The 26,206-nt window shown below is 34.8% G+C and overlaps 1 protein-coding gene across 3 annotated transcripts in view; it reads left to right on the top strand.

The window, feature by feature from the left end:
• The window catches only part of LOC106616251 (uncharacterized), a 38,461-nt gene extending 13,512 nt beyond the window's left edge, over positions 1 to 24,949 (top strand). The window contains exons 2-8 of one of the 3 annotated variants that reach the window (XM_036368251.2): positions 4,268 to 5,745; positions 13,802 to 14,802; positions 14,980 to 15,520; positions 15,591 to 15,759; positions 17,766 to 20,600; positions 22,448 to 22,762; positions 22,825 to 24,949. In XM_036368251.2, coding sequence (XP_036224144.2) covers positions 4,971 to 5,745; positions 13,802 to 14,802; positions 14,980 to 15,520; positions 15,591 to 15,759; positions 17,766 to 20,600; positions 22,448 to 22,762; positions 22,825 to 22,846 — 5,658 coding nt within the window. In that variant the 5' untranslated portion in view covers positions 4,268 to 4,970 and the 3' untranslated portion in view covers positions 22,847 to 24,949. Of the gene's footprint in view, positions 1 to 4,267; positions 5,746 to 13,801; positions 15,521 to 15,590; positions 15,760 to 17,765; positions 20,601 to 22,447; positions 22,763 to 22,824 lie in introns of all 3 variants that reach the window. The other 2 variants (XM_014232820.3, XM_014232817.3) reach the window with 2 other exon arrangements.
• Positions 24,950 to 26,206: the final 1,257 nt, after the last annotated feature.

Genomic DNA, 26,206 nt, shown 5'->3' with positions numbered 1-26,206 from the left:
TCGCTTCGCTTACCTTTCCAGTTGCACGTTCGACCAAACTTTTCCATTTATACACGAATGAACAAACGCACACACACAGAGCCAAAGAACGCAACTACATGCTTGGATGGCGGCAGTGTGTCGGCCATTTTGATTTTTGTAGATGCAAACAATTTTAAGGCAAATTATAGAATAAATAAAATAGAGTAAAAAATCTAGAAAAGGCAAGGCATATTGAAATAATGTAGAAATTGTGAAGTGAAGCAAAACTTGTGCAATGTTTTGCAAATAAATTGCGAAACTCTCTGACACGCGGACGCTGCGCCATGAAGGCGCTGTCGCTGCACTTGGAACGACGCTTGAAATCTAGACAGGCAATTTATATGTATATATATATGTATATATATATCTGCAATATATCTACAATATATATATGTGTATAGATATGTGCACAGTTAAATGTAAGTTGAGTGACAGCAGGTCCTTTGCCAGGACGACCCATTCGCATTGCATCATTCACTCGAACAATGCGTCAAAAGTTACACAAGCAAGGAGCCAGTCACTATACACATTGGATACACTGGAGGAAGGCGGGATATGAGTTGAGTAAAGGGTAGAAAAATCTTCGCACGGGTGTTCTGCTGCCTGCATTGTAGACACGTTGGCGCTGCGCGTGCTCTTGCTGGGGTGTGGTGGTACTAGGCGCGCTTTAATATTGAATTGCTGTAGCGGATGAAGTAGTTGTTGTAGAGTGCGTTGTAAATTTCTAGCAAGACAAAAGGAAGCTAGTTAAGAGCCGTTACTGCGTACATGTGGCAGGAGAGGAGGTCGCAGTTGCAAGTGTGATGCTTGGGTGGCATGTGGTAGACAGTGAATTTGATTTGTGTGCAGTTGGAACTTTCGCTTTTGCACAAACGCACACACATACAGCTAATGTTGCATAGTCAATGGCGCCAGCTCACGCGGCTGCGAGTGTGAGCTTTTGCTCAGTCGTAGTTTTTTTTTTGCATTGTGTTGAATTTGAGACGCATTGTCCCTTGCGTGCTAACTGCTATGCCGGAGGATGAGCGGGGGCTTGAAGTCAGGCGTACTAGGAAATGACAAAATAAGGAATTTTTTACACGTCATTCTCAAGTTTGCTGGCTTTGTTTGTCGCTGAGTGTAGCGACTGTAATGTGTGTGTATGTGCATGTCTATATGTACATGTCTATATATGTATATATATGCATATATGTGTTTTAGTTGGCACATGATTCACACTTTTGTTGTGGCGTTAGGTCAGCGGTAGGGTTTCACAAGTTAAAGGTTCTGCACTTTCTTGGCGTGGCTAAAATTTTGCTCAAAACTAAAGCGAAAAGGCGTGTATTTATGGTTTGACATATTTGTTGCAAAATTATTTTCGTTCAATATGAATCATTCGGAACTGTTTATATTTACCAAAATTTTCTCTTCGGTGTATTTGATATATACATATAAAATATATAATATATACATATGTCTTTTTGTATAAGAAGTCTGTGCATTATTTTCTGAATAATTAAATGAAATTTGCAAAATAAATAATTTCATCTTCATCAAAAGACCTTCAAATTCTAATAGAAAATAATTTTCACAAATTTTAATTCGCAATTCCTTTTCTTCATTACTGTAAATTTTATTAAAAAAAAACAGTTTTGTATCTGAAAATGTGCCGCCGCCGAAATTAGTTTACGAAAATAAAGTTTATATGCATTTAATTTAATAAATATCACAATTTTTTCTCTTTGCTCGTCTACTTTCGTTATTCTCTATATGAAGGTTCTTTGTGCCGTTATATCTTCTCTACCGCATGTGACTCGTGCTCGCACACCTCATACTCATGATCTCACTTATCAAAAATTTACGCCAATTTAAAAATATATATTTGGTTGTTTTTGTTTTTGTGCACTGCAGGTGCGTGTGAATAAGTAGACGATTTGTGTTTTTCTTTTATAGCGCGATTTTGTTATGTTTGTCTGTATGTATGTAGATTTTGTGCAAATAATTTCAGCTTTTCGACAAAAAATTAAATTAATAATCATGAATTGTTGTTGTTTAATGTTATAAGTTTTTGCAAATGTACTTAAAATTTATTCACCATGACCTTATAAAGTCGAGCTGCATACTTGTTCATATTTTCTTCGACTTTGAACGAGACTTCTCTATGAGATCTAAAAATCCATGTAGTTTAAGCTACATTAGTCGTAAAGTTGAGTTCATTATCTCTTTTTTGCTATCTATCGCTGTCTCTATCTTTATCCTTATCTCGCTATCTCTATACATCTCTACCTTTCTTTCTATCTCTATATCCCTTTATTTCTCAAATATTTTTATTATGAATAGGGTTTTTTAGTATAACCTTAATTACTTTGACAAAGTCGTAAAATCTAATTTGTAAGTTCGCTTTTTCCCTGTATCTGTTGCTGTATCTTCAACTTTCTCTCTCTCTCTCTCTCTCTCTTCCTTTATCCCTCTTTCTCTATTTCTTCTTTATAAGCAAATATTATACAAAGCAGTCATATCATTCATATCCACTTCTTAAAGTCGGCGATTTTGAAGTCAGATCTTCGACCATAATTTTTATTGCTGTTAGACTTTTTTACCCTGTACAGGGTATGTATATTTACAAACTGAACGATGCGAACCAAGTATGGACAACTTTTTTATTTGACTAGATATCTTCATGAAATGTGGCATACATTATTGCCCAAGACAACACTACAATCTTAGAAGAAATTGTTCGGATCCCACTACTATACGTATAGCTGCCATACAAGCAATCCGATCAAAATGAAGTTCTTGTTTGGAAACACTTATTTTATTTGTGAAGGGGGGTATCAGGCTTCGTTCCAACCGAAGTTGACGTTTTTTCTTTTTATTGCTTGATTTTGCTTTCATAGTTATAAAACATCTGCTTTACCCCGTAAATTCGTTATAACATTCTCATTTTTCTATGTTGAAGAGCGTTATCACCATATCACAGCATTGCCCTCGTTGACATTTACCAGGTCTACCTGCTTCGCCTTTTTATAGCTCGTTCTAATTTCATTAACAAATAAAATTGCTTCATTGCGTTGCCTCGTTGTTGCGAGGACAAGCTTGTGGAACAGTAATTTACATAAATAATATGTATATTTTCCATAAAATTGTATGGTAACTGTACTGTACTGCTTGTGCTTGCAACACCTGCACTGTTCTTGACTCGCCTGCAAATATGCTAATTAAAGCTCGCCTGGCATTTTGCTACTATAACTAGGATTGTCACTATCGAGTGCTCGACTAAATTTATAGCTATTCAAAGTGTTTACAACAAAATTGTGCATAAATTTCGCATAGCTGGCAAGAGACTGTCTCCAAGCGGTGTAGTCAAAGTAAGCAATGGGGCTGGGAAGGACTTCCGCGCACGATTTATAGCGTTGCGGCAACTTCTAAAGTGAATTATTGTTGTGGCACAACACCTTGTCAGACATGTCATGGTGTGTGTGTGTGTGTGCCATAAATGTAACTGTATGTGTGTGTGTTTTTTTTCTGTTTTGTGGTTGCAAATCCAAAGGCTTATTTGCATGCCTTGCTTTGCTCCCTTGAATTGTTTAGCCTCAATTTACTTTCGTTTAAGGGCCACCGAGGCGCTGTTGCACTCTAGCCCAGTTTTGCAACTGTACTTTTTGCTAGCGCCTTTTGTTTGCATTAGTAAATATTAAAGTCAATTCGAGTGAACCAAATTGCTGGCGCGTTCTCATTTGCATGCATGCAACGACAGGCAATTGTGGCATGCAGCCGCTAGCTGGCTGCCTTGTTGCAAGAAGGCCATAAATTTCCAAAAACTAAAACAAAAAAAAAAACAATCGAATTGGAGAACAAAAAATGGCTGCGGCACACGCTGCTTGGCTAATACAAATTTACAAATTTTCACCAAATATTCCTTTAGCGGCCAACTCTAAACCGTACGAGCGTGTATAATGCAGTAGTGGTGCAACAAACGGTGGCATGAGGTCCGCGCGCGCTATATGGCATGCAACTGCAACACATTTAATTTTAGATTTTTATCGATGCGCACAGCAAACAAGTCGAAATTGTTCTAGCCGGAGTCATATATTGCAACAACAAAAACAGAAAACAAGAAATATATTTTTTTTTTATTTATATATTTTTTTTTTAATGTTGAAGAGAACTCATAAATTTTGTTGTTAGCACGAAAAAATAAACCAAATACAAATAGCTTCGAAAAATCAACAATTTTGGTTTGTTCTACAAATTTTCGGTTTTACAGCGTGGCAGCTCAAGTTTTGAAGCCAGCTACATGCATATTTATATATATACACACTCATCTGTATATATTGTCTACAAAAATAATCAAACAACCAAAATAAACTGTAAAATCCAATGAGTGACGTGGTAACAGCGTAAAGTGTGATCTTAAAGCAGCGTAAAAATTTTATTAAAAATTCCAAAGTTAATCAAAAGAAAATTTTGAAATAAATCGACGTTGCGGTTAAGTTAATTATTGACGCATAAACACTGCAGACTAACGTCAGGGCAGCAACGCCAACAGCGTGTCAGCTAAAAATATAGACATAAGTAGAGGCAACACGAAGGCGAGGGCTGTGGCAAGCCAACGCCAGCAAGTGATTTTGACGCGCAACAACGCGTTGGTCGGCAAGTGAGCGAGCAGTGCCGAGAGCGAGCATATAAAAATTAAAAATAAAGACTAAAAAATAATAATTTTGTGTTCAAACCAAAGCAGAAGCGGTAGTAATAAGAAATCAATACAACAGCAAAAATATTAAGTGTTGAAAAACATTTCCATCACTAAACGTGAGCGCCTTTTTTGGCATGCAACATTGTTTGTTGCACCGCAACATTTCGCTATAAACACTAGAATTTGAAAGAAACATTTCTCAACATTTCACAACAACACGACAACGCCAATGTTGTTGCTAATGTGAAGCACACACACGCGCCTTACTCGATCGATGTTGTTAACGTTCTTCAGCTTCCTCATGCGATTCGTAGACATTTCCAAATTGCACAGCGACCGCTGCAATTGCACCAACGGCACCGACGATTGTCAGAACAAGGTGAAATGCTGGCAACAAGCCGCCGCCGCAGCGGCCGCCGCTGCCGCCCACAAAGCCAACGTGGCCAATTCGAATAGCAGCAGCACGAGCAGTGGCTGCGACAGCAATGCCTCCTCGGCATCGGGTGGCAGCTCCACCAAAGAGAATTACTACGCATTGAATATGCCGCCAAAGCAGCGGCGTCAACAACAGCGCCAGCAGCAACAGCAGCTGCATCGCCAGGCGGCGCAACATCAAACCATAACACCGGAGCAGCTCGACCAAATACGTTATTACCAACAAATGCAACAACAACAATTGCAAATATTGCAACAACAATTGCTGCAGCGTCGTCTACTGCAGCAGCATTTGCGCGAACAGGGCGTGGATGTGGGTTTGCGCACACCTAACATTAGTGTTGACAAAGGCAGCGGCGTCGCAGCTTCCCCTCCGCGTTTGAGCAGCACAAATGCAACCGCTGCGCTCACCTGCAATCAACAGTATTTGATACAGCAGCGTTTACAGCAACAACAACAACAACCGCCGCCACCACAATGGTTGCGCAACAATCACAATTATAATTTCAATAATCAGCACAACAACAATATGCTAAACAACAACAACGACATAATTAACAATAATGCTGATTACGCTGTGCTCCTCAATGACATTGGCGTGGGACAACAAAAAGGTTTGCCATAGTATTTGTGTATTTGTATATGCTTGTACGAGTGATACAGATCTTATCACCCTATAACATGCCGTTATATTGTGTATGTGTGAATCATTTTTTTTTCAATTTGCATTATTTAAAAGTCGGTGCCAAAAAATTTGGGTTCGCAAAGTGTGAGCTCTTTGCTTGCTGTCTGATACAGGGTGGTTCATGAGTATGAAGCATACTCAAAAAAATTGAGAATTGGAATTTTATTTTGAAATTATTTAATTTTTATAATAAATAATAAAATTTAATTTTGAAGATTTAATAATGAATATCTAAATTAAAAATATAGTTTTTAAAAATGAAATTAATTTGGTTTAGTTTTTTTTTTATAAAATTCAATTATTCAATTAAGTCATTAAATTGAATTTTATACTAGAAAAATCATTACACATTTTTTAATTAAGAAATTGTTTAGAATTTTTTTAAATAATTAATAAAATTAAATTTTAGAATTAAATAATGAGTAATTTATTTAAAAATTATAAATTTTATGTAATTTTTTAAATTAAAATTCAATTATCATAAATAATAATTAACATTTTTATTGCCAAATTTTAGATATGATTTTGGTTTAAAGTAAAAATTATATAATATATAATCAACACTCATTCAAATTTTTTGAAAATTAAATTCAATTAACACATTTAAAAAATAAAATTTTTATTGCAATATTAACATTTGTTTCAATTAAATTAATTAAGTAAATTTAATTCAGAAGGCTTGTAAAATAATTATTTTTTTAATAGAATTAGATACATTTTAAAGGTTTAATAATAATTAATAAAAATTTTATCAACTATTTAATTTTTTATATTGAAGTTCGCTTATTATGTAAACAAATTTTTAATTGTTAAATTTTAAAAACTAAATTTAATAACAAATTAAAAAAAAATTAACTTAAAAAATTTAATTTAATTTTTAAAATTTAATTTTAAATGTTATTAAAATATATGAATTTGATTATATATTTATATTTTTTTTGATATGAAAATTGAAGCAATTGAAGCAATCGCAGTTATCGAAATTTTCAATTTTTCAGTTTCAAATATTTTCTGTATTTAAGTAATAAAAATACATAGTACATATGTTCCCGTAGCTAAATATTTTGGCAACATTTCATTTCATTTTTGATTTCAGAACTTCAATATTTACTAATTTCTGACACTTTTGTAGTCTCATATAATATACAGGATTGGAATATTTGATTTTCGAAAAATGTTTTTATAAATAATTTTTGCTATTTTATTTATGAAAAATTTCATATTTGAATTTTTTTAAAATAATTTTGTAGATAAACAATTTTTTTTTTATAAAAAAATGAAATAGGAATTTTTACCGCTAGATTTTGTAGATATTTTTCTAATTAAAATATTTTCTCTAATTTCTTTTTTCTCTTCAGTTTCCTATGAAAATCAAGATCATAATATTTTAATTTCAGCGTTTTCCTTACACCTATATTTTGAGTTTCATTTATGCTGAATAAAAATATATATTTCCTTAATTTAATAATTTGTCACTGAGGTTTTCCAATTCTACAGCATTAAAATTTCCAATCACGCTCTACAACATTTTTCTGTACTGTTAACTAATATGTGTCATGTGTCCTATCATATTACGCAATCATTGACAGCTGTCAAACTGACATTATGTTATACAAGCTTGGTGCCTACGACCTTTAAAAGAAATTGAGTGAATCCATATACCCTAAGTTGTATTTGTTTATTTTGCACTTTCTTAGATGATATTTCAAATATTTATTTTTTATTTGGTCAGAGCAACGCGTAACAAATGTGTATATACTTAATTTTGTTATATGTGTATGGTGGGCAGGCAGCCAGCAACAACTCGGAAACTTGGTCATTTGAACATTTGGCGAGCGAGTGTTTGCGTTACGTTGCCAAAACACTTTTTGCTGCAAAAAGGCGACAAAAACATAAACAATTAAAATTTTTCAAACTGAGGGAAATACATACAAACAAATGCACATATAAAGAAGCTATAAAAATGTTTGTTTTTGCCTTTTGGCCATATTTCCAACCATTTTTTATTTTTGTAAATTTTTTTTTCTTTGAGATCAATTTTAATTATTTATTTAATAGCCGCCTTTATTTTGCAAAAAAAATTTTACACATAAAAATATATTTTAGCTCTTATTACTTTTTTGTCACATATGTTTCGTTCGCTTTCTCTTTTCTGTACTCGTATTAATCTTTTGTGTGCTTTAATTGCATCAAGCCTCGTATTCAAATGAGCAATGCGCTCGTATTATCTGTCCACAGATAAATTGCAATTAATTGAATGAATATTGTTACCATATTTCAATTTTTTCATATGGCAAGTGCATATGGTTTTGTGAACGTCTTAAGATGTCTGGTCGCTATTCATTCTTTCATAAATTGCGTTTATTTATAGCTGTACTTGATTCCTTTGATTACTTAGTGCACGTAGCACTTAGTTTTCAACTCCCACCTCTTTTTCATTTCGTCGACGTTGAGTGCAACTAATTTATTTTGTCTACAATTGGCATTGCCAACTCATTACCAAACTCATTTCTTACCAAAAGAACACATCCCTGCATATATTGTTTTAAATGGGTTCAGTTTTTAACTCCTTTCGTCACTTCGAATTTGGTTACTAATTACATAGACCTTGTGAAGTTTTGACTTTGTCCTCTATGCTTAAAAAATTATAAAATTTTGGTTACTGGAATTTTTTTCTTATCAACAAATTTTTCACAGATGAACCGAAAATTAAATTACTTTAAGTACATATATACATATATGCAACATGAAAAACCACATGTTGAGTTATAGTATATTACTATTATACTTTCTTATACTATATATTCTTATAATTGAAGTTATATGCTAAAGTGGCTTAAGTCGACTTGAGTTAAGGTCTACAATTGGAATTTTTCCCTTGCAAATTTATTCGAGACTCGTTGATAAGTTTTACTTAAGCAATATCATGTAATCGCAACAATCGATAACAGCAGATTGAGCAACATTAGTTTCCCAGACTTTTTACCATGGAATCGATTGTACACCTAAACTTTTTGAATAATCTTTCGAGTTATATATACCATAGTTGCACATATGGTTTTAAGAACATTACTTTTCACTCTAAATATTTCCATTATTTATTCGGAAGCCAAGTACAAGTGTTCACTACTCTAGTATGAAGAAATATAAACAAAATCTTGTTGCTTTGCTAAAAATGTTCAAACTGAGAATTATTAATTAAATATATGCATATGTATATAAATACATAGAGCTCTTGATATTCGACTAAGCGGATAATATTCGGTGTGCACTATCCGGATAGTCGTAAGTTGTCGACTATTCGATTAACCGTTCTTTGTCGACTATTCGGATAGTAGGCGTTCATTCAAAAAAAAAAAAATAATAATAATAATCAAAAGCTACTTGGATTTTAAAGAATTTTCATTTATTCAAATACTCGCAGTTGAATGATGAACAGATATTCGAATAATTGGTTTTCTGGTTATTCGAATTAATTTAAGAGCCCTAATATGTATGTATTGTATGTGTTTTATAATATTTCCATTTATAAACTTTTTTACATTTTTATTTGCGAAGCAATGTGTGCTGCAGATGTTCAGTTTAGCAGACATAAAGCTTTGCTTACATTTAGCCTGAAGTAATTATTTTCGTTTGACAATGCTGTACATTTGTACGAGATAATAAAAAGATTTCATCTGTTGTGTAAATGAAGCTTGTCATGTCACCCTTGAACGCAGTGCGTCGAGATGTAACTGTTATATACTTCGCGTTTTTAATACAAAGTCACCCTATTTTTAATATACTTAGTAGTTTATATATGAGCATTTACTACATTCTTTGTACCTATGTATACTTATGTCTCTGCCGAATAAAATTTTTTTAGCTATTTTTTTATACACTGAACAGGGTATATTAAGTTTACCACGATGTTTGTAACACCCAAATGGAAACCTCAGGAACCATATAAAGTATATACATATATAAATGAGCAGCGTGACGAGCTGAGTCGATTTACCCATGTCCGTCTGTATGTTCGACAGATTGAATTTGATTTTTCAATGGTATACTATACATATATATACAAGAAACAACTACACCTGAGTAAAATTAAATCTCTAGTTGAGATCTAAAGTTCTTCTCAAATTTCCAACATGCATGCTTGAAAACAAATACTTTTTTCAGTAGTTAAGCCTTTTTTTGATACCATATAGTACTTTATAAATATTTCTATATTTTATATGCTCTTTGTTTAAATTTTCTTAATTTTTCTACTTGTATATTATTTACACTACAAGCCTGTTGCATGTTTTGTTCGAAATTTGTGATTTTCTTTTGTAAATACAATGCGGACTGTTTACAACAAGTGATTAATATGATATATAAATGTATATATAATTGAACAATGAGGTCAGAAATACCCCACAGTAAAAACAGTGATTTAAAATTATCTAATGATTAGTTAGCGGCTAATTACTCTCTGCACCTTCAATCACCCAAAAATGGAACCCTGTTGCCTTGAATGGTGTGGTGAGTTTCGAATTATAACGTTTACGTCTCTTCTAAAGAATATTGGAATCTTTGAGTGGGTTACTAAAATTTTTATTTTTTTTTTTAAATATTGTTTTTTGTTTAAAAAAATGCCTCTTGATAATGTCAGTGCTGTGGGAATTATCCTTCTTTACAGCTCTTTTAGTGGTACAAGTCAGGTTTTAATGTCGATAGCGGTTAAAAGTGGGAGACGCTGCTGTATTATAAATAAATTTAATGTGTTCGTCATCGATTCGCCATTTCTCTGCTCACTAGCTTTAAACGCTGCTCTCTCGAAAAAATAACATACAAGTGAAATCAACAAAAAGTTTAGCGAGTTGAATTCCATATAAGAGAATATAAGGATACCTCATTAATGTGCTATAATAACTCCTTTCAATGCTACCAATTTCTTTTTTCTATTCTATTTCGATATTCTATTGTGAATGGCAGCTGTTATAGTTTGTTCGATTCACTACTATCTAACGGTTGATGAAACGAGGACACCTCATATTCTTGAAGAACGAATGTCAAGTGCTTTATATATACAAGTATATAAGTATATATATATGTATATATATATGTATATGTATATATATATGTATATATATATGTATATGTATATATATATGTATGCATATACAGACCGACCAATTTTAAATGCTGGGTAAATTCAAATACTCACATGCTTATATGTACGAGTATGAGCTCAAGGGTTTCATGTTGTTCATTTATTTCAGTACACCCACACAAAGCACTTGCCTACTCTCTTGCATCTTTTAATAAACAATGTCGCACATATACATGCACATACATATGCTTATATATAGTACATATGCACATACATATACTTATATATAGTACATATGCACATACATACATTCTGTTTGTAATAATGAAACGAGTGATTTGTTTTAAATAAATGTGCGGCTCTTGATTGGCCTCGTCGAGTTGATTGTTATAAAATTTTGGGGTGCTCAACCAGTAATTTCGAGTTAATGAATAAAATATAAGAACCGGGGAGACTGCATTTATGATCTTGCATATATTATATTCAACTAAAATGCTGAAAATGCTGACACGCTGAAGCATCATGTGGGCATAAAGACGTGTTGCCTTCAAAACAAGTGCACTTGCCAGCCAAAAGCTCGTGAGTGCAACTATTTATCATGTGCGAGTATGTGTGTTTCGATGCTGCCTGGTAGCCATAAAAAAATAAATTTTTTTAATTTCAATTCAATTTTAAATTACATACATTTTTTAACCAACTCAACACACATATGTAGATGCTAGCGTGACTATTCTTCAACTTATTTTTATGATCAATTTCAGTGCTCCTAAATAAATACTTAGTTGCTCTCATAAAATTTCACGGATTGAAACCAAGCCAATGGTTGCTTGGGACATATAATTTATACTTCTTGATATACTTCATACATACATATATGTTTGTATATACATATGCTCACAATCAGCAAATACACATAAATATATATGTATGCATATGTTATACCCGCACACACGCGCATACACTTATTAGTTGGTGCGACATTTTGAAATTTGCTGTGAAGTCATAAAAGTGCACTACTTGCTTGCATGCCCGCTCAGCGACACCCCAGAAGGTGATAGCGGCGCGGTGGTGCAGTGCAGTGCATTGGCCGCCCCAACGTCACTCAATGTCAATGTAACAATTTTTACTAGTCATTCCCTAGTTTTAGTTCACTTTTATTTCGGCACGAAGCACTATAAAGACAATTGTTATGTGGCTTTGTGGCGTTTTTATGTTAGATGAAGTAATTAGAGTAAATTTACGCGCCATCTAGCCGGTATCCATTAAAAATTATATAAAAATAACCCCGCTAAATGGGCAAATTAAAAAAACTCTCGAACTTGAGTGGCAAAGATTAAAATCTGTTTAAATTTGTTTGTTTGATTTTAAAGAAAAATTTGATGGAGTCTTTAACTGCAGCGAGACGTAATATTATTTTTGAACAGGTATCGTACCACATTGTTCTACCTTGTACATATGTATTCTCCTTTATCTTTAAATAAACCGGTTTTTTTTTTACTTTTACCATACCGTTATTTAAATATATTTCTTATATACTATTTGTGGTTAGCCTTTTTTGGTTAGACTAACTTGAAAAATACTTAAATAAGTTCAGTTTGCACAATAAACTCGAGTTTACCTTACACTTTGGTGTTTATTATTTAATACAACTCCTGAACTTGGAAACAAATCATATAAATCAATAAAAAGGAAACATAATCCTGTTTTATAAAAGATTTTAACATACTATTGAATATTCAACTATTCAACGTCGATTACATAAAAAATTATAAATAAATTCAAGTACTCAATGAGAACAATGGACAGTTTTTAATGATAAATACAACATTAGATTCTAGAATAAAGAGCCTTAAACTCGAGTTTTTCTGAAATATAAAATAATAAACTCGAGTTGTTCATAAATATTAAACCATAAAGAAATATTATTTCATGTTTCTTTACAGCTTTCTCAATGGCGACAACTGTAGTCTTCAATTTAATTAATTTCATGTAATTCTGGAAAGGTTGAAGCAAAATTGAAGACTGTTATCCAAAATATAAACTCGAGAGCACTAAATTTCTATAATATTGGAGAATAATTTGAGTTAATATATTGCCGTCTTGTAGAAAAGGCATCTGCAGTCCTTTTAAAATAGTAATAATATCAATATATTTTAAAATTTTTAATACCTTCTAAGCGCTTTCGCATTCCCGCTTCTTGCTGGAATAAACAGTCATTAATTGTAGCACTCAACCTGGTTTTCATCGAACATTTTTTTTCCACTATGGCGGCCTAATAAATTCTGAATTCAATATTTATTATATTCTTCTCAAATTTATTTTTTTTTTTGTAAATTTCTAAATAAAATGCATTGTTCCACAAATTGTGCGCTAAAAACGTTCTCCACTGCTGCGGTGTTTCCGGCCTTCTCTCTGCCAAAATTCGTTTTTGCAGTAGACCAAAAAACTAGTAGGACATTGTATGGAGACCTATAGAAAGAACATGAGAAAAAAATTAATAATGTTCATTAGGTCATTTGTCTCCGAGCAATTCCTGAAGCAAATTGGAAAGTTGTAGTTTTGAGAAAAATGCGTTTAAAGATAAACTGATGAGTTGATTCAACTGAACGGCTACACTTTAAAAAGCTGTAACTCAAAAACTATTTGGATATAAATTTAAAAACACACACACACATTTACCCCGTAAAATACCAGCTGGAAAAGAATTTCGTTTTTATTCTCTACGTAGACTTTCAAACAATTTATACTTTGCTATATTTTTATAATATTTATATTAACTGGTAAACTACCGTTATATTATGCCTCTGGCTTCATTATATTCATCGAAATTATAAATAAATAAATAGTAATATTTATTAATTTCATGCTCATAAATAAGTAAATTATCTACCTCTCTTTGTTGCAGGACAAAAATTCCGTCGTGGCATGACAGAATTCTCAACAAACAACGATATCAACAACAAATCACATCTATCACAACCGCTTCAAAATTCACCACGTCATTACGCTTACTCTCAAACGAAACAGTATCATCAACATCAACCAAATCTTTCACAACAATCACAACAAAAACAACAACCACATCCTAATTCCCCACAACATTACGCCAATAACATAAATTCACATTTTACCTACGCTCTCAAGCAGACGCATAATAATAAAAATAATCTGCAAACGCTTCCTTTAAATTCTTCTGCAAATACATTTACAAAAACATCACATATTAATAGTAACATCACAAAAACAAATAATCCATCATCACCCACATCGACGGCACAATCGCCATTGCATTATAAGAATCCATTGAATAGTCCGAATAATTCGCCATTTGCTTTCGCCTACAACAACTACGGCGAAAACGAGCGTGAACGCGAACGCGAACCACAACAGCGACAACAGCAGCAGCACCAGCAGCAGCAAAAGAGCAGCGTCACAGCTGCCACGGCACAGCAACATCAATTGCAACAACATTTGCGTAGCAGCAAAACGTTGCCGCTTCTGACGCAGACGCAATATCAGCAGCATTTGAATGATTTGCTGCTGCAACAACAACACTTGCAAAAGCATCAGCAACAACTGCTCAGCGCCAAGGACGCCGACGACGAACTGAGCGAGGAGAGTCTCAAACAGAATGTTGCAATAGTATTGAACAATTTGGATCGTTACAACAACGCGCTGCGCAGCATCATATTGAATGAGCAAGTGAGCGGGCAGAGCAGTGTGCTGATCGACGACAGCTTGTTGGTGGAGAGTTTGGGTGCGAACAATAATTTTCTGTTGAATTGTGGCAATACAATGGCTGCGCCAGCAACGCCGGAATCGGATTACAATAGTAATGCAACAACGCCTGGTTCGCGTCACAACATGCCGCTCGATAGCAATATGCTGCAGCAGCATCAGCATTTGGTAGGTTTCGTCAACGCGGCGGCTGCGGCTGCGGCAACAGCTTGTGGTGGTGGTAGTAGTGTTAGTAATAATATTAATGGTGGTGGTGTCTACTTTGGCAACAATGTTGCCGCCAACAATTTAAATTATTCGATTGCTTCTTCACACGATTTCACTCATGACAATTCCGATTATCAGTGGCTACTAGATTGCGACTATCGGGATGGCTGCGGCACTGGACTGCAGCGCAGCATATTCTCATCGCTATCGGGCTCCTACAGTGGCGACATAATCTTCTACAATGACTTCTCTAAAAAACTCGACGCTAATCTTGCCGAAGTTGATATGGAAAGCTTTCGTGCCGAAGACATCTTACTGCATATGCCGTCGTATTGCAAGAATATGAGTAACAGCAATCGGTTACAACAATCGTTTTTGTTGCAACAGAATGTATTGGCCGTAAATGCGCAAGAACATGGCGTTGGTGGCGTTGTTGGTGGTGGTATTAACCATTTATCACAAACTTCGCTCACCTCTAATAATGAGCTTATCGATAATTCCATTTGTAAATCGGAATTGCTCTTCTCGCCGGTCAAAGAGTCGCACTTGTCCGCCGATTCGCTGGATATGGACGCATATCCGGAAAATGAGGACATAATCTTGACGTGTAAAGCGAATAAGGACAATTACACAATCGCTTTTGAGGGCAGCGTACTGTACTCGGATGAGAGTTTCTATGGTGAGTTGATGCTGGTCGCTTGAAATTGTCCTTAGTTTCGTTTTTCTAATGCAATCTCTTGTGTTTATAGCTGAGCCATCAGATGTCACCGCAAGAAATACACATAATTTCATTAATTTGCATAGCAATCTTGAGGATATTGTCAAGCGCAAAGCTTTGGACGTTTCCATGTCACGCTCGGAGCAGGCCGCCAGTGTGCGCAGCAAGCTACAAAAGAGCAACACAACACAATTACAAAGGTGCGTAACGTATTTGGGTTGGTTGAAAAAGTATGCACAAGAAAAAATTATATTTTTGTTAATACCTTCCAAGTAAAGAAAAAACAACAGCATTTACAAGTTCTTTTAACAGAAGATAAACACTGTTATGCAATTTCCTGTTGGCGTGAGCCATCTCAGCTATTATTTAGACACAGTATTCGCTGCTTTTAAGTCTCTATACATAATTTTTGAGTAACCGAGATATGCTACCATTCCAACAGTTAGGTTGGAAGAACTCAAGGCTTTACAAAAAAGTGAATGTAGGTAGTGCTTGATGATTTGAGAATGAAGAGCATTACATTTAACAAGAATAATATTGATGAAAAAAATGCTTGTGTTAAAATGGAAAAGTCGCGTTACCTTCCCTAACCTCTCTCATATATGTTTCGGTAACGGTATTACAGTTTCTTAAGTATATAGAAATACATATAGTATAGGTTTCGAATAGCAAGAGAACTGTATAAGTACTTGTATTACACATTTACAATCCACAGAAACATTTTGTCAAGTAAATATAATATACCATATACAAATATATATAAAACAATATTATTAATATTCGTGAAGTAGGGCAGCAAAATCGTTAAGGTTCGTTCCATGTATACAGCATAATGTACAATATATTCACAGAGTGTTTCTGCTTTAGGGGTGCAAATATTGCATTGAAAAAGATCTGAATTAAAAAAATTGTTTTTGAATTTATATATGTTCGCGCTTGAGTACTACGTGGTTCTACCATTTTGAACACAGAGCTATCAGATTCAATACTCTAGAGCAGTGGTCGGAAAATCTGCACATTTAAACGATTTATATTTTATTAATTTTTGATTTTGATAGCAATAAAAATTTAAATTTTTAATTCCGATTTTGCAAGTGAAATCCCAACAATTTGAATTAAAAATTAGATTTTCAATTTTAAATTCCAATTTAGGGATTAATATTAAATTTTAAAATCAAAATTTTTAAAACAAATTTTCATTCAGTCCGAACATTTTGGATTAAATATTTAATTTTGTATTAAAAAAATTCGCAACCCTGATCCCATTATCGAATATTTACACAAAAAAATTTCGGGTCTGTTAATTTTATTGTCATTCACAAATTTTGAGACGTTTTAGACATTCGAAGCCCATGAAGCCTAGTTGTGAGATCATTGTATAACCTATCCTCAGATCAGTCTTAATCTTTAAGATTCTAATTTCAGGCAGTAAGAGTGAACTTAACCGGGTCTAGTGGAACATATACAATTTTTTTTTACACATTTGTGGTTTAACTTTGTCAACAGGTTGCATACCGACGTATACACAGACAAGTAGTATATAGTTCAACTACTATATGTAAATACATATATGTATATAAACAAATGCACAAATATGATGAATAATGAGTGTGCTGTTCAAAATTCTCGTTCCACATGCGATAACAAATAAGAATATAGACGTCAGACCTCATATTTTTGCAATACATACATATGTTTGTAAGTGTATATACATATATGTAAGCGCTCATAGCCGGACGACGAATATACAAAATAAAGTAGGGAAAAGTATGGAAAGTAAGCGTTGAAACAGCCGACAGCTTGTTGAGTTGAACGAGCGAACGGTTGGTGGGGTCAATTCAATTGAGTTCAATTTAAATTCATTACTCATGCGGATTGACTGTGCATTTGTGCATACATGTATGTGTGTGTAAACAAGTGTATGACAGAGGAAATAGGCTTGTGGAACATATGCAGAGCGAAAAATATTATATTGATTAGGAGGTGGTGTCAGAGAGGAAGCGAACGATCATAATATTTATGCAAACCATATGCGATTTGCGGAAAAAAATTTCAACTACTGCAGTTGTAGGGTTGTTTGCAACAAAGTGCTATTCTTTCGTTCAGCACGGACCGAGAAACTAACGTTATACGAAGAGTTTTGACAGATTTTGAGTTTTTCTACAATAACATTGTATGTTGACTAATTTCAACTATTCATTTGCAGATATCCGTCAGGCAACAACAATACCGCCACCAATAACATCTTTGTGCAACAAATACAACACACATCCAATTGCACGGTGCGCAAAAGTCGCAGCGTACCAAATCTGCGCGAGCACAAAGATCCAACTGCAATGGTTTGCAGCGGTATTGCGGATATACAACAACAAACACATCATTCACAACAACAACAGCTGAATGTGTCACAGGCGGTTAGCACCTCCAATATGGAGTGTTGCAAGACGTCGCGTAATTTGCTTCCCATGTGCCAGATGCCAATCTCTTCTAATTCCATAATCGCCTCCATTACGTCGGAGCGTCTAAATGAGGCCGAGCAATTGCAAACGCATCATCATCATCACCAGCAGCAGCAGCAGCAGGAGACACTGCAACAATTGCAACAACAACATCAGCAACAGCAAAATGCCTCTCAGCAACGTCACAAACATCGCTGCTCCTGCCAGTCATCGAATACCGTTACGGCTGCCGCAACCGCTGCCGCTCCAAATAGTCACACTTGCCCCGCCGCGCTAAAACTTGCGCCCATTTCGGGCTCCGCTTCGTCAGGTAGCTCGAATCCACCCGCCTTCAATCTAGTCAAACTATTCATCAAACAAAAGAGCAATAATTCCGCCACGGACGAACAACAGATGAGCACACACACTTGCATGGATGTGTCGTCGGGTTGTTGGCCGTCAAGTGATGCGGCCGGCTCGAGTAGCAGCTCATCGTTAGAACAGCGTCTACGCAAGAAGAGCATGAATGATTCGGGTAAGGGTTCGGCGCTCAGCCGACACGACGAGGATGAGGAGCAACTGTGTGCGCAAGTGCGTGACACATGCGAGTCTGCATTTCAGGCCGAGCCACATCATGGCCATGCCGGTCATCCCACGCCCACGCGACGCCACTTGCGTATACGTAACGATGCCGTTTTCTACGATGAAGACCCTAGCTCAAGCTCAAGTGGCTCTTTGACAGCCACCAATTCGCCTGCGCATCGACGTAGAAGTATGCCGCCGCGCCATCCTCAATTGTGCCAACTGGTGACTGAACATAAGGACGTCGGTACGGCATGCAGCCTGCAGTCGTCAGAGAATAGTCGCAGCAATTCCGAACAACTTACACAGGTCTATGTCTCGACTGGTACTTCATCAACGACATTGGAGCGTCAAAGATCGCGTTGTGAAGGCGCACAACCCACAGTGTCGGCGGCTTCAAGTTCGGAGTTGATTTCACGCTCTATGCAAACTTCGTGTGGCTCTTTGAGTACGCGTAGCAGTATGAGTGATCGTTTTCGATTCGTACCACCTTCCTTCTTGGCGAAGCTCAATAATTTGGGTGAAGAGCGACAGGCGCCAATTTATGTCATCTATCCCAATTACGCGCTGCCCGATTTGGGTTTCGTAAAGACCAATTCAACGGCAGATGTGATCTTCTCGCCGTTCAATTACAAAATGGCTGTTGGCAGCAATGACGATTCGGCTTCGATGGCGTCGCTAAAGAAACGCGTCAACTTAAATAGCAATGACGATGAGATACTCAAGGCCATGGACTACAAGCATGTAGTGGATTGGCAGTCGCTAACTACTCTTTTGCCGGCGGACTATCGTCGTCGCTTAAAACACATTCCTGAGGTGAATAGTTTGCTGCCAGAATTGGACGCCGAACTATCGCAGCGCCCGCTCTTCTGCATGACTCCACCCATACGCCGTAATCGACCACATATATGTGATTGTGCGCAGTACTTCCAACAGCAACATACGACACAGCTACAAACTGGCGAGGAAGGTTCCTCGAGCTCTGCCTCTAGTCAACAACCCAGTTCAGGTTATCGCGGTTCGTCCACTCTGCTGGCCGACTCTGCTGATCTCGAGAACGCGGACCCATTAAAACAAATGTACATATATCAGTATGAACAACAACGCATGGACTCAGGTGTTGAAATGAGTCCGGCGATTGGCAAAACACCGCCACAACCCATGCCACGCGGCATCTTACGCAAATCATCTTCACATTCGGCGAATCGCATGAAGCGCAATTCTATGATTGAAGGTCAGCAATCGAAACTGTCGAAGCAAGAGAAACGTCGCAGTCTACAAGAGCCACCGTATCATCATGCAGTCGGTTCGTCCGAAGAGCTGGGTGAAGTATTCGAAGAGGAGGCTGAACTATATGCAGTGCCACAGCCGCGTCAAGAGCGTTTATCACGCAAAGATTTGGATGCGCGCATGCGTTTCCTCTCATCGCTACCGCGTTCCGAGCTAAAGTGTTATGCTGAAATAGCGGCCATATTGGAGTCATCAACCGAATACCAGGTCGCCTACGATCCAGCGGCATTGAAGAAAGAAGTGAGTCGTGCGCTCAGTCAGCAAAAGAAGGTATCCTTCAATGACATACACACACTCACAGAGAACGAGCAAGACGTTGATTTGAATGTGCAACAACAACAACCGTCGCTTGCACCAGAAGCACGTCAACGCTTTACAACACCACCAAACTCACCGAACATTTCGGTAGCCGGAATGCGCGGCGGAGAGCCAGCATCGCGTCGCTTCTCCCAAATGGAGCAGCATCAAACGGCCAAGCGTTTGGCCGCACTCGACGAGCAAGAGAAACGTAAGATTGAGAGCAATCGCTTCAAGCGTTTGCAAATACAATGGGAACTGATGAGCAAAGACTCGACAATGTTGAAGGATTTGGCTAGCGCACAAGAGACGAAGAGCGGTGGCTCGACACCGACCGCCACGGCAGCATCTGCGACGGCCGCGGCGGCGGCAGCAGCAGCGAATGCAGCGCACAAGTCGCGTATACCGCGGCCAGTCAGCTATCCCGCGGGAAAGTGAGTACAAGTAGCTAGTTGAATTTCGAAGTAGTGTGTAGATTTGTTTCGACTTTTGTTTTCGAAACTGTAGTGCATCCAAAAAAGTATTTTTCTAACTTTTTACTACTTTCCAATACGTGTAGTTTGTTTGTTAATTTGAAATGTGTTGGTGGTGTCCTTTGGACGTTCTATCTAAGTCTTTTTTTATTGCTCTCTTTCGTTTATCAATGAGTTTTCGTGGTTTCTTTTTAACTCGTTTTCAAAGTTGTTTCGTCAAGAATATTTAAGTATTTGTGGAGCAGAAATAATTGTTTTTGTTTTTCGAAGTCGAAATTATTTAATTCAAACTATTATTTTTTACTTCTCTCTATAAAAGTATAAGCCGTATTATATAATAGCACATAGGCATAGGCATATGCTTAGATCAAAAATTATTCCGAAATCAGCCGATCCGATTTCCACGTTATTTCGAAAATTATGATCGATTAAAAACTTTCTATAAGTTTTAACGGTTTTTGAACATTTCCCGCGAAGTTAACTCGTTTTTTAAGAAATTAGCCCTATTTTGTATATACATATTTATAACTTTTGTTTAAAAAAAAAGCGATTTTGCAAATAATTTGAAATAACTCCACAAACCGAATTTTTTTTACAAAACATTCGGATTTCCATGAAAAAAGCGGTAGATTTTAACCTCCTTACCAAAATATATCGATTCTTTCCTGTTTGCTTAAAAAAAATATGATTTTCGACTTATTCAGAAATAACTTCAAAAATCGATTTTTTATGCAAAACGCGCGAAATTGATTAGTTTTTAAAATAAAATCAATAATTTCATTTATTTTTTCATAAAAAAAATAAAATATTTTTTAATTTTAATTTTTTTTTTCAAAAACTGCAGTAAAAATTTGTATTCGTCAAAATGGGCAAAGTTTAATTACTATTAATTTATTTTCCTATTTTTTTTTTAACCTTCTGATGAGTTTTAGTGATAGAAGTATCTTTTGTGATCTTTTATTTTTTATGATCGAAAACATTTATTTGACGATATCGCAAATGGAATGGATTGAAACAAAAATGTGAAATGTGTTCGATTTAGACCACAGATTGTATGTGGAAATTAGATGGTCTTGCTCAAAATAAAAAGTTATAATACGATTTAAGTCGTACTAATAGAAGTAATAGTAGGATAAAAAGAGTATTAGAATTAGTACCGAAAGTTATATTAATAGTAATAGTATTCTTAGAATGCAGAATTATGTAATAGTAGTAGAATTTTTAGTAAAGTAGTAGTTGAAACAATAGCAATATTAGGAGTAGATGTAATAAAAGTAGGAGGATTGGGTGTAGAAATAGCAGGATTAATAATAGTGTAGTAGTGTTAGTATACGTATTAGTAGCAGTAAAAATAGAAGGAAAAGTAGTTCCAGGAAGATATTGTAGGTATTTAGGAATAGTAGTACTTGTGTGAGTAGAATCAATTGTTTTAGTAGTGGTAAAAATTTTAGCAAAACTAGAGGATTTTATTAATTACTATATTTGAACCTCAAATTATATAATCATCTTCATCTTCTTAAAAAAAAAAAAATACACACAATCAAAGAAGTTCGTAATGCAATTTTGTATGAAATTTTTATTCTAATTTGTTTCTCGTTTTTCTTCTAATTATTTATTTTCATGAAACCCGTTAAAATATTATCCACCTTACTTTCGGCAAAATGTACAAATTTATATTGTTTACATCTATATTATATGTACCGCACCTGTATTTTTGTCCCAACACATATATATACATATGTACATATATACAAACACACATATTTAAAAAAAAAAAAAAAAAAATTCTTTGCATGTGTGGCCTATAGAGCTAGAAATGCTAATTGCAACACGAAAACTGTTTTGAAACCGTTAGAAAAGGTGAAAACCACTAAACTAAGTATATCTCCACAAATTACTAGAATAAGCACACAAGAAGCGGATGGCAAGAAAACACGTTCGCCCAGTCGCATTGTGCCACCGAAGCGATACAGCATGACAGCCGGAATTGGCGGAGCAACCGCAACGGTAGCAGCAGCGACAAATGCTGGCGTTGGTGCTAGTGCTGCGCGTGCGCGTACGCCCACCAGCCGGGCGGTTGTGACAGCGCCGAATACACCCAAGCGACGAGTGCAATCGCCAAGGTGAGTGCATTTTATATATTTTATTTTTTTAAAAATAGTTTATATCTTTCAAATCTTTTCAGAACAATACCACGGGTGCGATAAAGATTGAATCCAGCTACCTATAAACCCAACACACACACACACACATTGAAAGACATGCCCTGCAAAGAAAATTACAAAAAAAAAAAATGTATGCTATTTTTGAATGCATAGTTTTCGAACTGATTTCTACTAGTTTAGGTTGAAAAGTATAGAAACGCCTGCAAATTTTTGGCAAAACGAGAATAAGTGAGAATCATTCGTTGGAATTTGAATTCAACGTTAACGGTACAATCAAGAAGTGCGAGCAAATGTAAATGAAAAAATTGTTGCTGGTAGAGACAACAGCAAGCTTTGGAAGCGAAAAGCAAATAGTTAAGCGCAATGCAATGCAAAACCGAAATGCAACCGTGAGAGTAACGCATATGTATAAGTAACGGCGTATAATGCGTGCGTGTGCATATGTATGCGCCTAAAGTGATATTACGTGAAGGAGAAAAAGTGTATTTGTATGGCAGGCGTCGCGATGAAATGCCTCTAGTATATCCTTAGTTGCTAATCAACTATACATAAATACATACATACATACATTTAAATAAGCTAAATAAATCAATATTTAATTTTTCGTTTCTAATTTAAACTCAATGAGAGAAAGCTCTAATTTAACTATGTAAAATGTAATGCAATAAACGTACTCAACATACAAACGTACATATATATATAAATAAATATAAATAAATATGATGATATGAAATCGAAAAAGAAAAATAAAATGTGTATGAAAATGACATATGCGTAGTATGTGCAACAACTATTTATACTGACACACATACATACATGCATACATACGTACAAGTCGTCTCATTACTGTTTGAAAACGCATATTTCCGAAATGCATCCGTATGCTCTGAACGCTTGGAAACTTCAAAGACGTGCCACGCTCACCGCTCGATTGCGCAGCCAAAGGAAGTATAATTAACGTATTACAAAAAATTAGCTCAAATTCAGAAAAGTATTGCTATAGGCGCCGCTATGTGTGCAGCAAAAGTATGAATAACAAAAAGCATAAAGCAAATTGCAAAAAAAAATAATAATAATCATGCAGCAAACACATACTCCTATTGTATGATAAATCAGCTATCTCATTAACAAGTAAACGGCGTTGTAATCATTAAATAATTACATTCAATATAATTGAGGCATGTATAATTCAAAAGAAAATGCGAAAAAACAACAAATAAACAAATGAGACATGTGTACATGCACAAGCCACATACACACACATATATGCATATAGCTATGCTCGTAATTAAAAACTATTATCGTTTTTTACGGTATGTTGTAAAGGAATGTAAAGATTCGTAATGCAATACGTGTGTATGTAATTTTTTCATATAATTAACTTTCGATTGCTGCTAATGAAATGCCTTGAATATCGTATTTTGCGCTTTTTTACTTTAAAATTTACTTTAAACACGTAAGCGGTATCAAACATAGAGAAAAAAAATGTAAAAAAAAACTAAAACAAAAAACTATCGGAACTGAGGAAGAATTATTATGTTATATAAGCGAGAAAAGTGGTAAAGTGTGCACAGCCCCTAATTTCGATTTTGATTTCGCCAAATTTTTGTGATTTTTTTTTGCGTTACAAGCGACTCGTTGAACGACAGAAAACCCAAAGCAAATAAGCTTTATCGGAAAGAATACTTCTGCAGTGTGACTTGTGCACCGAATTTAACGAATGTATGCATTTGATGGCTTCCGTTTGGTCCTTGGACCGCCCAATTAACAGCTGCGTCTGCAGCTTCAGCTTGAAAAGTTGTTCTATTTATTATTATAATTTAATGTAAACGTTTTTTTTTTAACTCTTGCATACATATATGTACATAGATATTTTTCTCTAACCACATTTGTACATGTGTGCATCTTAGTTGGTATTTAAGTTTTTGCTGCTGTTTTAATATAATTTTTAAAAAAACTTGTTTACTTATTTAATATAGAACTGAAAAAAAAACAACAACAACAAAATCAAACAAATATATTGATCATACAGAGAAAATTATATAAAATTCTAACTGTATTTGTATCATCTCTATTGTATACTGTATCCTTTATCATATTAGTACATACTATCCTAAACAACAACAATAAAAAATATAATATATATATACGTTTATATGTATAATTTGAAGATATTTGCAGAAGAATTTAACATAATGAAAAATAACAAAACGCAAAGTAAAGTGTATAAAAACAACAACAACAATCCAAATAAATATAAATATTATATTAAATAAAAAGTATTAAGAAAAGTAATAAAATGACAAGTGTTTTTAATTCAATTACTTTTTCGGATTTACTTTCATTGATTTTTTTCTGAAAGCTTTAAATCTTGTAGCTTATTCTCGCCCACTTACTTTAGTTTAATGTAACTGTAGTGTTGGATGAAATATGGTCTGGTAGAATGTGATAGTTGTCGGAATCAGAATTGAAATCGATAAAAAAAATGTAGTAGGTGTCATGAATTCAGATATTATTGCTTTGACGTTCGAAACAGAAACTGTATCGATTTCGGGTCTCACGGAAACCAATCATCGCTTTTTTTTTATCAGAAATAAAGAAATAAAGCCAAGAGGACAGTCCTTGACCGATTAGAAATGTAAGCTAAGAAATTAATTTTTACTATTACGATTTAATTTATCTTTATTTCTATAGTGGAAAACAGAGAATAAAACACAAAATGTCACAATTATTGAGAACTGACAACTACGCAAATCTTTCTGATATTCACCAACACCTCTGACTTTTATATTCGAAATGGATAAAGCAATTCTAGGTTTTACATTCAAAAGAGCTTCAAATTAATTAAAATAAGAATTTTGAAATTTTAATTAACTACTTATATAATCGATATATTTGATATCTCTTTTTTAATTTATCGATATTTTATTATCGCAATTTTTACTATCAATATTTTTAATAATGGTATTTTTCACTATTGTTTGCTACTAACAATTTTTTTTGTCGCTGCATACTATTATTAGAATCGATAATCGCGATTAACATCTCTAACTGAGATATACGATGTTATTACCAGTAATGTTCTAGATGAGATGTTTCCAATTTGCAAAAGGTATTTCAGATTGTAATAGGTCCAGAGGATTACAACTTGAGGAATATATAGTTAAAAGAGTGACTACGCCAATTGTGTGAGTACACTTACTTACCGTATACCTATATGATAGTTGTCTATTAGATCAGATCAAATTGCATGGTAGTTGTTTACGATTGAAGTCTTGCGAACGGATCCATATCCTCCATCTTTAGAATATTTATACCGATAAGTATGTTTTGACAGTTTCTTGGTCTTTAGGACACATTTTTTTGTTGTTTTAGTTGCTTTTTGACTACGAGATGGCAGTC

The sequence above is a fragment of the Bactrocera oleae genome, chromosome 2, assembly GCF_042242935.1.
Source record: "Bactrocera oleae isolate idBacOlea1 chromosome 2, idBacOlea1, whole genome shotgun sequence".
Classification (NCBI taxonomy): domain Eukaryota; kingdom Metazoa; phylum Arthropoda; class Insecta; order Diptera; family Tephritidae; genus Bactrocera; species Bactrocera oleae.
Note: the sequence above shows the minus strand (reverse complement) of the source record. Positions and strands in the feature narration are given on the sequence as shown.